This window comes from Canis lupus, chromosome 28 (genome assembly GCF_011100685.1).
Source record: "Canis lupus familiaris isolate Mischka breed German Shepherd chromosome 28, alternate assembly UU_Cfam_GSD_1.0, whole genome shotgun sequence".
Lineage (NCBI taxonomy): Eukaryota > Metazoa > Chordata > Mammalia > Carnivora > Canidae > Canis > Canis lupus.
In genome coordinates this window covers 13,811,629-13,824,465 of record NC_049249.1, presented here as the reverse complement: position 1 = coordinate 13,824,465, position 12,837 = coordinate 13,811,629, and the positions used below count along the sequence as shown (strand labels likewise).

At 36.1% G+C, this 12,837-nt stretch overlaps 1 protein-coding gene across 3 annotated transcripts in view; it reads right to left on the bottom strand.

Moving 5' to 3' along the window:
- Nucleotides 1–12,837, bottom strand: part of SLF2 (SMC5-SMC6 complex localization factor 2) — a 51,235-nt gene that overhangs the window by 19,288 nt on the left and 19,110 nt on the right. For all 3 annotated transcript variants that reach the window (XR_005380509.1, XM_038578541.1, XM_038578542.1), the window contains exons 10-13: nucleotides 7,336–7,411; nucleotides 6,389–6,530; nucleotides 1,983–2,085; nucleotides 1,192–1,368 (exon numbers count right to left, since the gene is read on the bottom strand). Coding sequence is in view for 2 of the 3 variants with exons in the window: in XM_038578541.1 (XP_038434469.1) it covers nucleotides 1,192–1,368; nucleotides 1,983–2,085; nucleotides 6,389–6,530; nucleotides 7,336–7,411 (498 nt within the window). In the remaining variant the exon portion in view is untranslated. The remainder of the gene's footprint in view (nucleotides 1–1,191; nucleotides 1,369–1,982; nucleotides 2,086–6,388; nucleotides 6,531–7,335; nucleotides 7,412–12,837) is intronic.

The window sequence follows — 12,837 nt, the reverse complement described above, 5'->3', positions numbered from 1 at the left end:
TACAGAGCAGAACTGGGGGCTCCATTCCAGGGCCCTGAGATCATGACCTGAGTCGAAATTAAGAGTTGGACACTTAATCAACTGAGCCACCCAGGTGCTCCTAAATAGACCTAAATACAAATACCCTAGAGGTATATAATGAAAGCTGCAGAAGATCATGTTTCTGACCTGGGATTTCTTGCATTTTAGGGATCCTCAACTATTTCAGTATTTCAAGTCTAACAAAATTGCTTCAAAATAATCTCTGAGTAGGGGAAGAAACTATGGGATGAGGGTAACAGATGGGACAAGGTTGATTATGTCCTGTTAATTGTTGAAGCTGGGTGATAAAGTACTTATGGGTTCATCATACGTGTCTATTTTTGCACTTTTGAAATCTTCCACCAAAAAAGGTTCTAAAAAATAGAATTCTTAAAAACCTAACAAAAATTATACACATTTACCATTAATATGGCTATAGATATTCAACTCAAATTTTTGTTGTGACTTTGCTTCACCATTTCATGTAGGTCTTTCCTAAAGGTCACTTCAGAAGGGCCTTCCCTGACTGCCTTATCTGAAACAGCAGAGGATCCCTGCCTTGCTATTATTCTCTACACCCATGTCTTGCTTTATTTTAATTTGTGGTCCTTACTACAACTTGACACGATATTATAATCTATATTTACTTTATTATTTAACTCTCTAACATAAAACTGCCATAAAGGCAATGGATTTATCTTTTTCATGGCTGTATTTCTAATACATTAATGCTGGGCCCACAGTAAATTCCCAATAAACACTTAAAAAAAAAATGAATAGCTGCAGTTTTAGAGAAGATTCAGTTACCATAAATTTAAATAATACAGTTCCTTGGGTGCCTGGACGATTAACTGATCAGTTAATCACATGCCTGCGGCTCAGGTCATAATCTCAGGGTCCTGGGATTGAGCCCCGAGTTCAGCAACCTGCTCAGCAGGGAGTCTGCTTCTCCCTTCTCCGGCTTCTGTTCTCTCTAATAAATAAATAAAATCTTAAAAAAACAAAATACAGTTCCAGCGAAGATAGTCCCTTCCTCAGTTTATTTTTCATATGTTAGAGATCTTAACAGGCTAGAAAATAGTAATTCCATATGCACCATGAAAGTCAAATTGTGATGGTATATAAAAAACCAATGCTAAAATCAATATAAAGGCTTTAAGTATGGTTTACCTTTGTGTTCCAATCTCTAATATTTTTCATCAGATTTATCAGGAGGCTCTGAAAGTCCACCAGAGGAATCTGTTTCAGCTGTTTCTCCAAACTCATTTTAAACAACATTAAAATCAACAACATTATTTCACGATCTTGGTAACCTTCTGGATGTATGGATGTACACAAGCCGAGAAACTGTGACAGAAGTACAGAGATAAAACAACTTAAGGAGATAAATTTCACTTGGAGAGTTTAAATTATAAAAACTTTCTGACAAAAAATGCAAAAGTAAAAAACATCAAATGTCTGGAAAAAGAAGGCAAGAAATAAAGAAATGCTCATTTAATAGTTGAAATAGGTGACAAGATAAGTATTTTATTCTCCAATTTTCACTTTTGAGATTTTTTAAATGGTTCGGTATCACTGATTTGATTCAGCCACTAAAAAGTTTTAGCACTGTTATTAATTCTTAATCACTAAGTTAAAGTAATAACTTCTTCAAACATCCTAATTCTAAAAAATTATTGGTTCCAAAAAATACTGGTTTCTAAAAGCTTCTTGGTAAAGGTATTCCTAGAACTGTATTAATTCTGTAAATCTAAAGTTCTCTTTTACTCCTAATATTAAAACAAAACAAAACAAAATAGCAAGAACGACATTTGATACAAATACTATTACAAGCAATTTCAAAGATTGGATATTAGTAAACCTCTAGTAAAACACTAGTCATTTTGTTTTAAAACCTCCAACCACAAAACTAAATGGTTCTAGTTCTGTGCTAAAGACATAAAAAAGTAGTTTTCCCCTACCTTAACCACATTTAAAATGTTGGTTTCAGGAAGAGTTGAAAAAATTGGCTTACAAAATGAATCTTCACTTCCATCCCGTCCCCAAGTCATCTGTGTTTCAGAACTATTGAAAAGTGAATAAAGTAACATGAAATTAGGCACAAGATAATTATTTTAAGAAATATCGAACAAAAAATAAGTTTCATTGGGGCATAATTTACACACAATAAAATATACTGATTTTAAGTTTTGACAAATGTATATAGTAGGGTAACTGTCAAAAGAATAAAGAAGTAGCAGGACATTTCTATTACCCACAAAATCCCTTCATGCCAGATCCAAGTCACCCTGCTATCTCCCACTCCAGGTAAACACGAATCTGATTTCTATCTCTATTCATTAGTTCTCCCTTGAACAGCTACTTTTTATAAGGCACTATCCTCACTGATTTTGGTGGTGTCAGAGAACTACGTAGAAGGTGTCTTTGACTACAAAAGAACTCAACATTTGAAGGTCTCAATGAATAGATAGCAATATAAAGAAACAATTCTAAGCACCTTAATTTTGGTTGAGGTAATCCGTGAAGGTTCATGGAGGAGGAGATACATGAATTTGGCCTTCAAAAGTTATTTTGTTTAATTTTTTGAATAAATAATACCTTCATATGGTTAAAAAACTTCAAAAGGTATCAAGGCACAGTATGCTGTGAAGAACTATCCTCAGTCTAGGCATTTTGCCCCTACTTGCCCTCCCCATAATCACTACTAGTTTTCAGTCCTTCCTTCTACAGGCATTTTATGTATATACAAATAAATATGAATCTATGCCTTCCTTTACTATAAACTGTACATAGCACACTATATACTGTAGTATACCTCTCTTATTTCACTTAATGTATCTTATACTTCCAATAACCTTATATGAAAAGCTTTCTTAACTACTAAAGTCTTTGCTTGGTAGCCCTGTGTGCCTTCCTAGATATATAACCTCAGGCAAATTACTTAAACTATCTATGCCTGACTCCTCTATAAAATGGGAATGAAGTTAGTATCTAATAGTTGTAGTGACCATTAAATGGTCACTACATGTTAAGTCCTTAGGACTGTCCCTGGCACATAGTAAACAATATGTAACTACTAGTAGTTGTGATAATTATTAATGTATCATGATTTATTTAATCTGTCTCCATACGGATACTGTCTTGCTCTTAGAAACAGTGCTTCAACCAGTGAGACAGGTTATATTCTGATGAGCAGACACCGAGGATGGAGCTGAGGGATCAGTATGAGAAGAGCCAATGCAATGACTAATACAGAGGAACATCAAGTAGACCAATTTTGTTAGAACAAAAGGGAGAGCAAAATAGAAAATAGGTCAGAGTCAAATTGTAGAGTCTTAAATATAAGGTGTAAAGGTTTGAGAACCAAAGAGTAAGAAATTCAAGACTATGTTTCATAAAAGGAATCCTCCAAGAATGAAAAGAATGAATACCTTGGAGGTAGAAAGCTTCCAGGAAAAGGTTATTTTTTCGCCAGGGTAGGCATGAAAAGACTATCTGAATTAGACTGATACTGGTAACAAAAAAGGAAAGAACAGCTGTGACATGAGCAGAGGAAGTGGAACACAGGGATGTGAGAATTGATGGAATGTAAAAGAGAGAGGTTAGTTGTGACTCAGATTTTTAATAAATATTTTAAAGATTTTATTTATTTATTCATGAGAGAGACATACAGAGAGAGGCAGAGACACAGGCAGCGGGAGAAGCAGGCTCCCTGCAGGGAGCCCAATGCAGGACTCGATCCCAGGACCCTGGGATCATGCCCTGAGCGAAGGCAGACACTCAACCCCTGAGCCACCCAGGCGTCCCGTGTCTCAGATTTTAAGTCTGTACATCTAACACAATAATGGTCAAGAAAAGAACTGTTCTACTATCCTTTAGTATCGTATTTTCCCTATCTGAATATTTAAGAGCCTTCAGACATTTCATACACACCAACAAAAATTGTTAAGTTGCATGTGAGTCTTAGAAGAGAGCGTTGCGGTCATATCTCAATAGGATTCAGTCTTGTACTCATGTTGGTTAAACAGGTATTTCATCACAGTTCACTCATTCCTTCACCAGCTCCTTCCTGCTTTCCTGTGCTCATTGATGCCTACCATTACACTGCAACAGTTACTACAGCCACCATCTCCCTGCTGTAGTCACCAAACCTAAGGCCAACTCTTCAACTGGTAAGTAACCAAGAAAAACAACTATCTCACCAAATATCATTTGCATGCATTATGTCTTAATGCATTCATTATATATCTTTACTTCACTATTTCTACTTCAGTATCTACTTGCAACAGTGAAGAAAAATTCAAATCTGTTGCATACAACATACAAAATTACCACACGTTACTGAATTCATTGAATGTTAAATAATAAAATAATTGGCATTTTAACTTTTTAAAATATAGGTAGTTTGAGTATTTTAATGATGTATGGAGGAAATGTTGAGTTTTTCTGGATGGGCCAGGAAAGCGTTTTTTTCCCCTTATTTAAAGTGACAGAGAACATAGTTTTAATCTGAAAATTTGCTATCCAACATATTTTTAGATACAGATTACATCTGAGCAACAAGGGATCCTATTATGGAATGGAAAGAGAACTAGAGAAATAAGAGTTTGGCTTTGGATATAGCAAGTAACAAGAATTTACCTCTCAGAAGTGAAGATGAGTATATTTTCATAATTAAGAACATTCTTATTTCTATGCTGTTTATTTTTTCGTCCAATATTCTAATAGGTTATTGATCTTTTTCTCTTTTAATTTGAAACTAAACCAAACCTATGTCTGCAACCAGAGTTGTTTCATACACACATATATGCATGAATATGAAAAATTATATGAATATATACCTCCCTCTTATCCCTTTTGAGGCTTTTGATTTTGTGTATAGTGACTACTATCATGGCAAGTTGTGGTCAAATGACTTAATTTTCCTTTTTATGGCTTTCAAGTGTGAGTTCATACAAAAACCATTTTCTCTTTTTCTAGGATTATAAATACCTGCTGGTTTCTTCTATTACTTTTATGGTTTCATTGTTTACATTAAAATCTTTAATCTATCATTTTGAGATATGGATGCAAAATTTTTCAGATGGCTACCCAGTGTTCCAAACAGTGGAAAATACCAGATACTTAATATCCTACTCTTTCCTCATTTATGGAAATAGCATCTTTAGCATAGTGTCTCTGTCTTTGCTCGTTTTGGACTTACTTTCTTCCACTGATAGAGCTTTGCATCTTGTCCTTGTCCTATACTATTATCTGCTAAAGCCAGTCCTGCCTCTTAACTCTTCTTTCTCAAAGCTTTCCTGGAAATTGTTTTTTTCCATATGACTTTAGAATTACCTGTATAGTAACAACTCTCCCCTTCCCCACAAAATATTTGATTGGCATTTTAAAAAATATTTATTTATTTTTAAAAGATTAAAAAATATATTTTATTTATTTATTCATGAGAGACACACAGAGAGAGGCAGAAACACAGGCAGAGGAAGAGGCAGGCTCCTTGCGGGGAGCCTGATGCAGGGCTCAATCCCAGGACCCTGGGACAGAGAGAGAGAGAGAGAGAGAGAGAGAAAGAGAGAGCACACAAGCAGGAGGAACAGCAGAGGGAGAGGGAAAAGTAGACTCCCTGCTCAGCAGGGAGCCCAACACCAAGCTCGACATGACCCAAGCAGAAGGCTGATGCCTAACCAGCTAAGTCATCCAGGTGCCCCAATAGTGGATGGTCTTATTAAATTTTTAAAAAAAATTTAAATGTTTCTATTTCCTCCTTGTTAAATATGATGATGACTTTATTTTTTGAATTTTTTAAATTTTTATTTATTTATGATAGTCACAGAGAGAGAGAGAGAGAGAGGGGGGCAGAGACACAGGCAGAGGGAGAAGCAGGCTCCATGCACCGGGAGCCCGATGTGGGATTTGATCCCGGGTCTCCAGGATCGCGCCCTGGGCCAAAGGCAGGCGCCAAACCGCTGCGCCACCCAGGGATCCCCTGATGATGACTTTAAGACTAAGACAGATGTTAAGGGGCACCTGGGTGGCTCAGTCGGTTAAGCATCTGCCTTCAGCTTGGTTCATGATGCCAGAATGCTAGGATAGAGGCCCAAGTCAGGCTTCCTGCTTAGAAGGGAGTCTGCCTCTCCCTCTCTCTCTGCCCCTCCCCCTGATCATGCGCTCTCTCTCAAATAAAATCTTAAAAAAAAAAAAAAAAAAAAAAAAAGATATTAAGAATGTATCTAATTCAAGACCCATTTCAATTTTGAGAGATTTAAAAAACCAAAAATGGGTATTGAACCTAACAATTTATTAATTGTTATTATATTACAAATTATTAAAAAGAATGTTTTTGGGAGTTTATAAAAACAAAACTTACACCAGATTGTCTTCATTAAAGTCTGGCTGAAGATTCTCCAGAGGAAACAAAGATCTAAAATCAATTCCCATATTGAAAAACACAGCTGCTATATCGGATAATGATGGGATCCAGGGCCAAACTGGTGAATCACTGAAGGTATCTGGTTAACAGAAGAAAATATTTTATCCCAAATCCCAGGTTCACAAACACACAGTTGCAAGATGACACTATGTAGTGAAACATGGATATTATGATGATTTTAGAGAAATGACATCTGATAATGATATGTTAACAATATAGTTATTTAGAATGATCATATAGGAATTATACATTTTCAAGTAATGTGAAGGAAATGACATTTATGAAAATATTTGAGAGTGATGATGAATAAAAGAGAGAGGGAGTGGTACACTTTGAAAACACTGAAAATAACAATCGTAAAATACCAACTACTTCTAACACAGGATGATTTTACCATTTTCAATCCCCATATAGTCCTAATTCTCAAAACAAGTGAAAGATATAAATCACAATGCTGTTTAATGAAACATGGGATCTCAAAAATGAAAAAACAGTTGTTACGTTTTTGTAGTAGATACTTTCAATCTCCTTAGTGCATAATCAGTACAATACTTGCTCATCAATAAGTCAGTTAAAGTTAATTGGCTAAATAAACAAACATGCAACTATTTCCACTTACCCAGACAGTAACTCATGAGTTGGTAAATATTAAGTTAGGGCTGTTCCTTTAAGATCTTATACCCTTTTCTCAATGCAACTAGAGAAATGCAGATACTCATTTTTGATTGGCATTTCATTTCATTTCATTACTAGAGATTTTAGATCACAAAAATAATTTTTATTCTATACTTTTGAATATCCATAATGTTTAACAATTAGAAATAGACTCCGTACACAGTATTCAATAATTCAGACTACTAATCAGAGTATACTTATATACTCACCATTTCTAATCGTTATTTCCATCAATGTACTTAAAATCTGCACAGACACAATACAGTCTGTATGAACCGACATCATCTGCCAAAGTAGATAAAAGTATTAAGAAAGAAGAAAGAAAATGAGCACTTATTACTTGTCAGGGAAATACAAAGGTATTTTGCGTGTATTTTCTTTAATATGCATTTTACATACATTTCATTTTATTTTTTTTTTAATTTTTTTTTTTTATTTATGATAGTCACAGAGAGAGAGAGAGGCAGAGACACAGGCAGAGGGAGAAGCAGGCTCCATGCACCGGGAGCCTGATGTGGGATTCGATCCCGGGTCTCCGGGATCGCGCCCTGGCCCAAAGGCAGGCGCCAAACCGCTGCGCCACCCAGGGATCCCCATACATTTCATTTTAATATTTAAAATAACCTTATGAAGTGGTCATTCATTATACATAAGGCTCAGAGAGATTAAAATACTCCACCTACATAAGACACGAGGAGTTGGAACTTGAAATCCAGGTCTGATTCTAAAAATCAGGGCCTTTCTATTCTAACATGCTGTTTTTACAACTTTCATTTATAATTAGACAAACATTTGAAAACTATCAAAAAACAGCTTTCTAATTCATGTGCAATGATATCCAAAAACCCATAAAGGAAAGGCTGCTTGCTAGTTGTTCATAGGCAAAAACCAAACCACAATCTAGTAAAAATGTTTGAAACGATACAATATGCAAATTAACATACCAATATACTTTTTATTTTTATTTTTATTTTTTTAAAGATTTTATTTATTTACTCATAGACACAGAGAGAGAGAGGCAGAGACACAGGCAGAGGGAGAAGCAGGCTCCATGCAGGGAGCCTGATGTGGGACTCGATCCCAGGTCTCCAGGATCACGCCCCAGGCTGCAGGCGGCGCCAAACCGCTGCGCCACCAGGGCTGCCCACCAATATACTTTTTAAAAGATGTCTAATATCACTAGTAGTCAAAGAAATGCACCCCCCCACCCCCAATAAACTCACCTGCAGACTCAAAAAAAAAAAAAAAGAAAGAAAGAAATGCAGAGAAATAGAGAAATGACAAGCTATCATTAGCTTGTCAAGAGAAACTGGACATTGAGATTGTTAATGATCAAGAACATTGATAACACCCAGTGTTCATTAGAGTATTAGGAAAGAGGTAGCATGGCCAGTGTAAGTATAATTTGGTAAAATTTAAAAAGTAATTTGGTAGTATTTATGCAAAGTTATTGTCCTTATATTTTGATCTAGTCAGCCTTTTTACATATAGAAATTTATATGCAGAAGCATATAATTAACATAATTTTACAGTAAAAGATCATTTTGGGGGAACAAAATCTCAATTTAAAAAACATTTAAGGGATCCCCGGGTGGCGCAGCGATTTGGCGCCTGCCTTTGTCCCAGCGCACGATCCTGGAGACCCGGGATCGAATCCCACGTCAGGCTCCCGGTGCATGGAGCCTGCTTCTCCCTCTGCCTGTGTCTCTGCGCCTCTCTCTCTCTCTCTCTGTGACTACCATAAATAAATAAAAATTAAAAAAAAATAAATAAAAATAAAAAAATAAAAAATAAAAAAACATTTAAGGGCAGCCCCGGTGGCTTAGTGGTTTAGCGCCGCCTTCAGCCCAGGGCGTGATCCTGGAGACCCGGGATCGAGTTCCATGTCAGGCTCCCTGCATGGAGCCTGCTTCTCCCTCTGCCTTTGTCTCTCTTCTCTCTCTAATAGATAAATAAAATCTTAAAAAAACACAAACATTTAAAAAAATCCTATGACAGGGACACTCGGGTGGCAGCTCAGTTGGTTAAGCCTCCAACTCTTGATTTCAGGTCAGGTCATGATCTCAGGGCTGTGAGATCAAGCCCTGGGTTAGGCTCCCTACTCAGCTGGGAGTCTGCTGGAGATTTTCCCTCTCCCTGTCCCCCTCTCCTCCCACTTCCACTTGTGTGCATGCTTTCTTTCTCTCAAATAACTCTTAAAAAAAAAGAAAGAGAATTATGTGACATGTTGAAGGTAATTTTATTTTTTTAAAGATTTTATTTATTTATTCGTGAGAGACACAGAAAGAGAGAGGCAGAGACACAGGCAGAGGGAGAAGCAGGCTCTATGCAGGGAGCCCGATGTGGGACTCGATCCCAGGTTCCAGAATCACGCCCTGGGCCGAAGGCCGAAGGCAGATGTCCAACCGCTAAGTCACCCAGGCGTCCCTTTGAAGGTTAATTTTACAGTGGTTTTGTAGGGGAAAATATTTCTCTTTCCCTTTTGCTTTGAAGCTATAGATTATGATTATAGTAAATTTAAATCTAAAATGCAAGAGAGAATAACCCAAACTCTGGTTTCAATCAGGCATATTTGTATCATCGTATGTTTGTATTTGCATCATTTGCATGTTTGTGCCATTTTCAAAATCAACTTCTGTCAAAAAAGTCTGTTACATGTTTGTGTTATGTTTTGCCACTAGGTTGCAGCAACATTCAAAGGCATGTTGGAAACAGGACAAGCTTTGGTAACAATCTTTTTTGGGCAGTAATGAATTCTAAGGTAGGCAACACAGTTCATGGAAATAAATAAATATGTAAAGAGGTGTATATAACAATCTAATGTCTATCAATTGAGACTGGGTTAAATAAATCATAGTATAACACTACAACAGAATATGATAAAGCCATTAAAAAGGATGACAACATTTCTACTGACAAAAATACTCAATAATTTGTTATCAGAAATAAACAAGTTACAAAACAGCACATATTCTGTTCATATCATCATACAGTAATCTATGTACATGCAGAGAAAAATCTAGAAAACACTAAAATTTAAGAGCCCCCAGAAACTGGGGTGGCAGTAAGCCTTTAAGAAAATTCTTCTTTCCATTTTACTTGAACTTCGCACAATCAAATGTGAATTCCCTTGGGATCCCTGGGTGGCACAGCGGTTTGGCGCCTGCCTTTGGCCCAGGGCGCGATCCTGGAGACCCGGGATCGAATCCCACGTCAGGCTCCCGGTGCATGGAGCCTGCTTCTCCCTCCTCCTGTGTCTCTGCCTCTTTCTCTCTCTCTATATCTATCATGAATAAATAAATAAATCTTTAAAAAAAAAAATGTGAATTCCCTTTGAAAAAATTTTTATTTTTATTTTTTTATTTTTTATTATTATTTTTTTATTTATTTTTAAAGATTTTATTTATTTATTGAGTCACAGAGAGAGAGAGAGAGAGAGAGAGAGGGAGAAGCAGGCTCCATGCAGGGAGCCTGATGTGGGACTCGATCCCGGGTCTCCAGGATCACGCCCTGAGCTGCAGGCAGCTTTAAACCGCTGTGCCACCGGGGCTGCCCTGAAAAAATTTTTAAAAACTAATGTCTTTCTAGTTTTATATACGCATAAAATCAGGAAAATGCAAACATTTTCATTACATTTTAACAATTAAATTTACAAAACGTTAGGACCATAGATTTCATTCTTTTTTCTTAATGGCTGAATAATATTCCATTGTACATGTACACATGTGTGCACGTACATCTGTATCTACTCATCTACTGAAGGACACTTGGGCAGCTTCCATAATTTGGTCATTGTAAATATTGCTGCAACAAATACAGTAGTGTATATATCATTCTGAATTAGTGTTTTTGTATTCTTTGGGTAAGAAGGGTTTAAAAAAACATGAGAACCACAGCATTAAAATAAATTGACATACTTTCTAAAAAAGAAAGTCATAAATTGGCACATCTCTCCATCATGAAAAATGCAATTGAAAAGGAGAGATGAGACAAAGTGTTTTACACAGAAAAAGTGATTAATGAATAATTATTAGTTTAGTTTTTCAAAGAATAAATATGAAGAGTATAAAAACTACTTATATGAAGACATGCTTATATTTTACAATCAGGGTTTTGAAGGCTATAATGAAGACCCACATCAACAAGATAAAAATTAACACAGATAAATGCAAAGTCTTACTTGTAAGTTTAGGAAAAGATATATTACATAATTAGAGAATAACAAAGCCCTGGCATGACAGCAAATGGAAGTTTTGAACTGCAGTAATAGGAATATGTCAGTGGGTAGATGGTAAGAGTCTCACTGGAAACTTGTTTAGAAGGACCTTATCGGGATCCCTGGGTGGCGCAGCGGTTTGGCGCCTGCCTTTGGCCCAGGGCGCGATCCTGGAGACCCGGGATCGAATCCCACATCGGGCTCCCGGTGCATGGAGCCTGCTTCTCCCTCTGCCTGTGTCTCTGCCTCTCTCTCTCTGTGACTATCATAAATTAAAAAAAAAAAAAAAAAAAGAAGGACCTTATCTAGAGCATATATCCATTTAAGGTAAGGGGTAAACACTAAGAGTTAAAGGTCATTTAGAAAGATGATCAGTAAAGGGACCAGATATTTAGTGACTGGAGAAAGTTTAGTGTTGGGGGGAGATGAGGGTCATCATCTTTTAAAATAAATGAAAAGCTATTAGATGAAGCATATTTTGGGAAGCTCTAGAAAAGATAATTAGTACTACTATATAAAAACCACAGGGAGGCAAGTTTTGATTTAATTAGGACTGTTTGAAAAAAAAAAAAAAAATCTACTAGGGTCAGAGTAAGCTCCTAACCACTGGAATTAAAGGCTCCTGCCCCAGAGTCTGCACTGCCCGTTATTTTCCTCTGCCTAGAATGTTCTTTTACCATAAAGTAGCAAGACTCACTCCATTACTTTCTTAGATCTTTACTCAGACCTCACTTACCAATAAGGCCCTCATTATCAATTATCATATATAAACATTCAAAAAATTAAGTTTTCCTCCCACCCTGATACTTCTCTGTATCTACCCTAGCCTACTCTTTCTTCTTAGCACTTAACATCTAACATAATATATCTCTAAATACGCATTCACAGACATACAAATTTACTGTTTCCTCTATAGTACTAGAATATGGCTTTCATGACATCAGAAATGTAAATTTTTTCATTGTTGTTCTCTCTAGTACCTGGCACAGCTGGCACTCAAAAAAAAAAAAAAAGCCAGTTATATGAAAAAAAAAATGAATAAAAGGCTGTACTGGAATATCTAGTTCTTGCCAAATATGAGATTGTTTGAAATGCTATCTTAAAGCCCAAAACAGAAACTTATGTTTTTCCCCACTTCATACAACATATTTTTTAATAGTCATATTTTTGATACCACCGATATTTATAAAGTTATGCAGATAATTAAGTGGATTTAAAAAATAAATCTGAATGAAGAAAAAAAATTTGGTTGCAGAGACACACACACACACACACACACACACAAATGGGGAAATATTAGTATACAAGTCAAATACTAAAAATACATATGCAAGAATCTCCATAAAAATGAGAGAAAAAAATATTTAAAAAAAAAACCCACAAAGTCTCCCTCCTCTCCCCCTAAAAAGCATGTAATGTAAGAATAAGAAGAACTCTTCTAAAACTAACTATAATAGTGATTTGCCAGTGGGATGAAATGTCTTAGGCACAATAA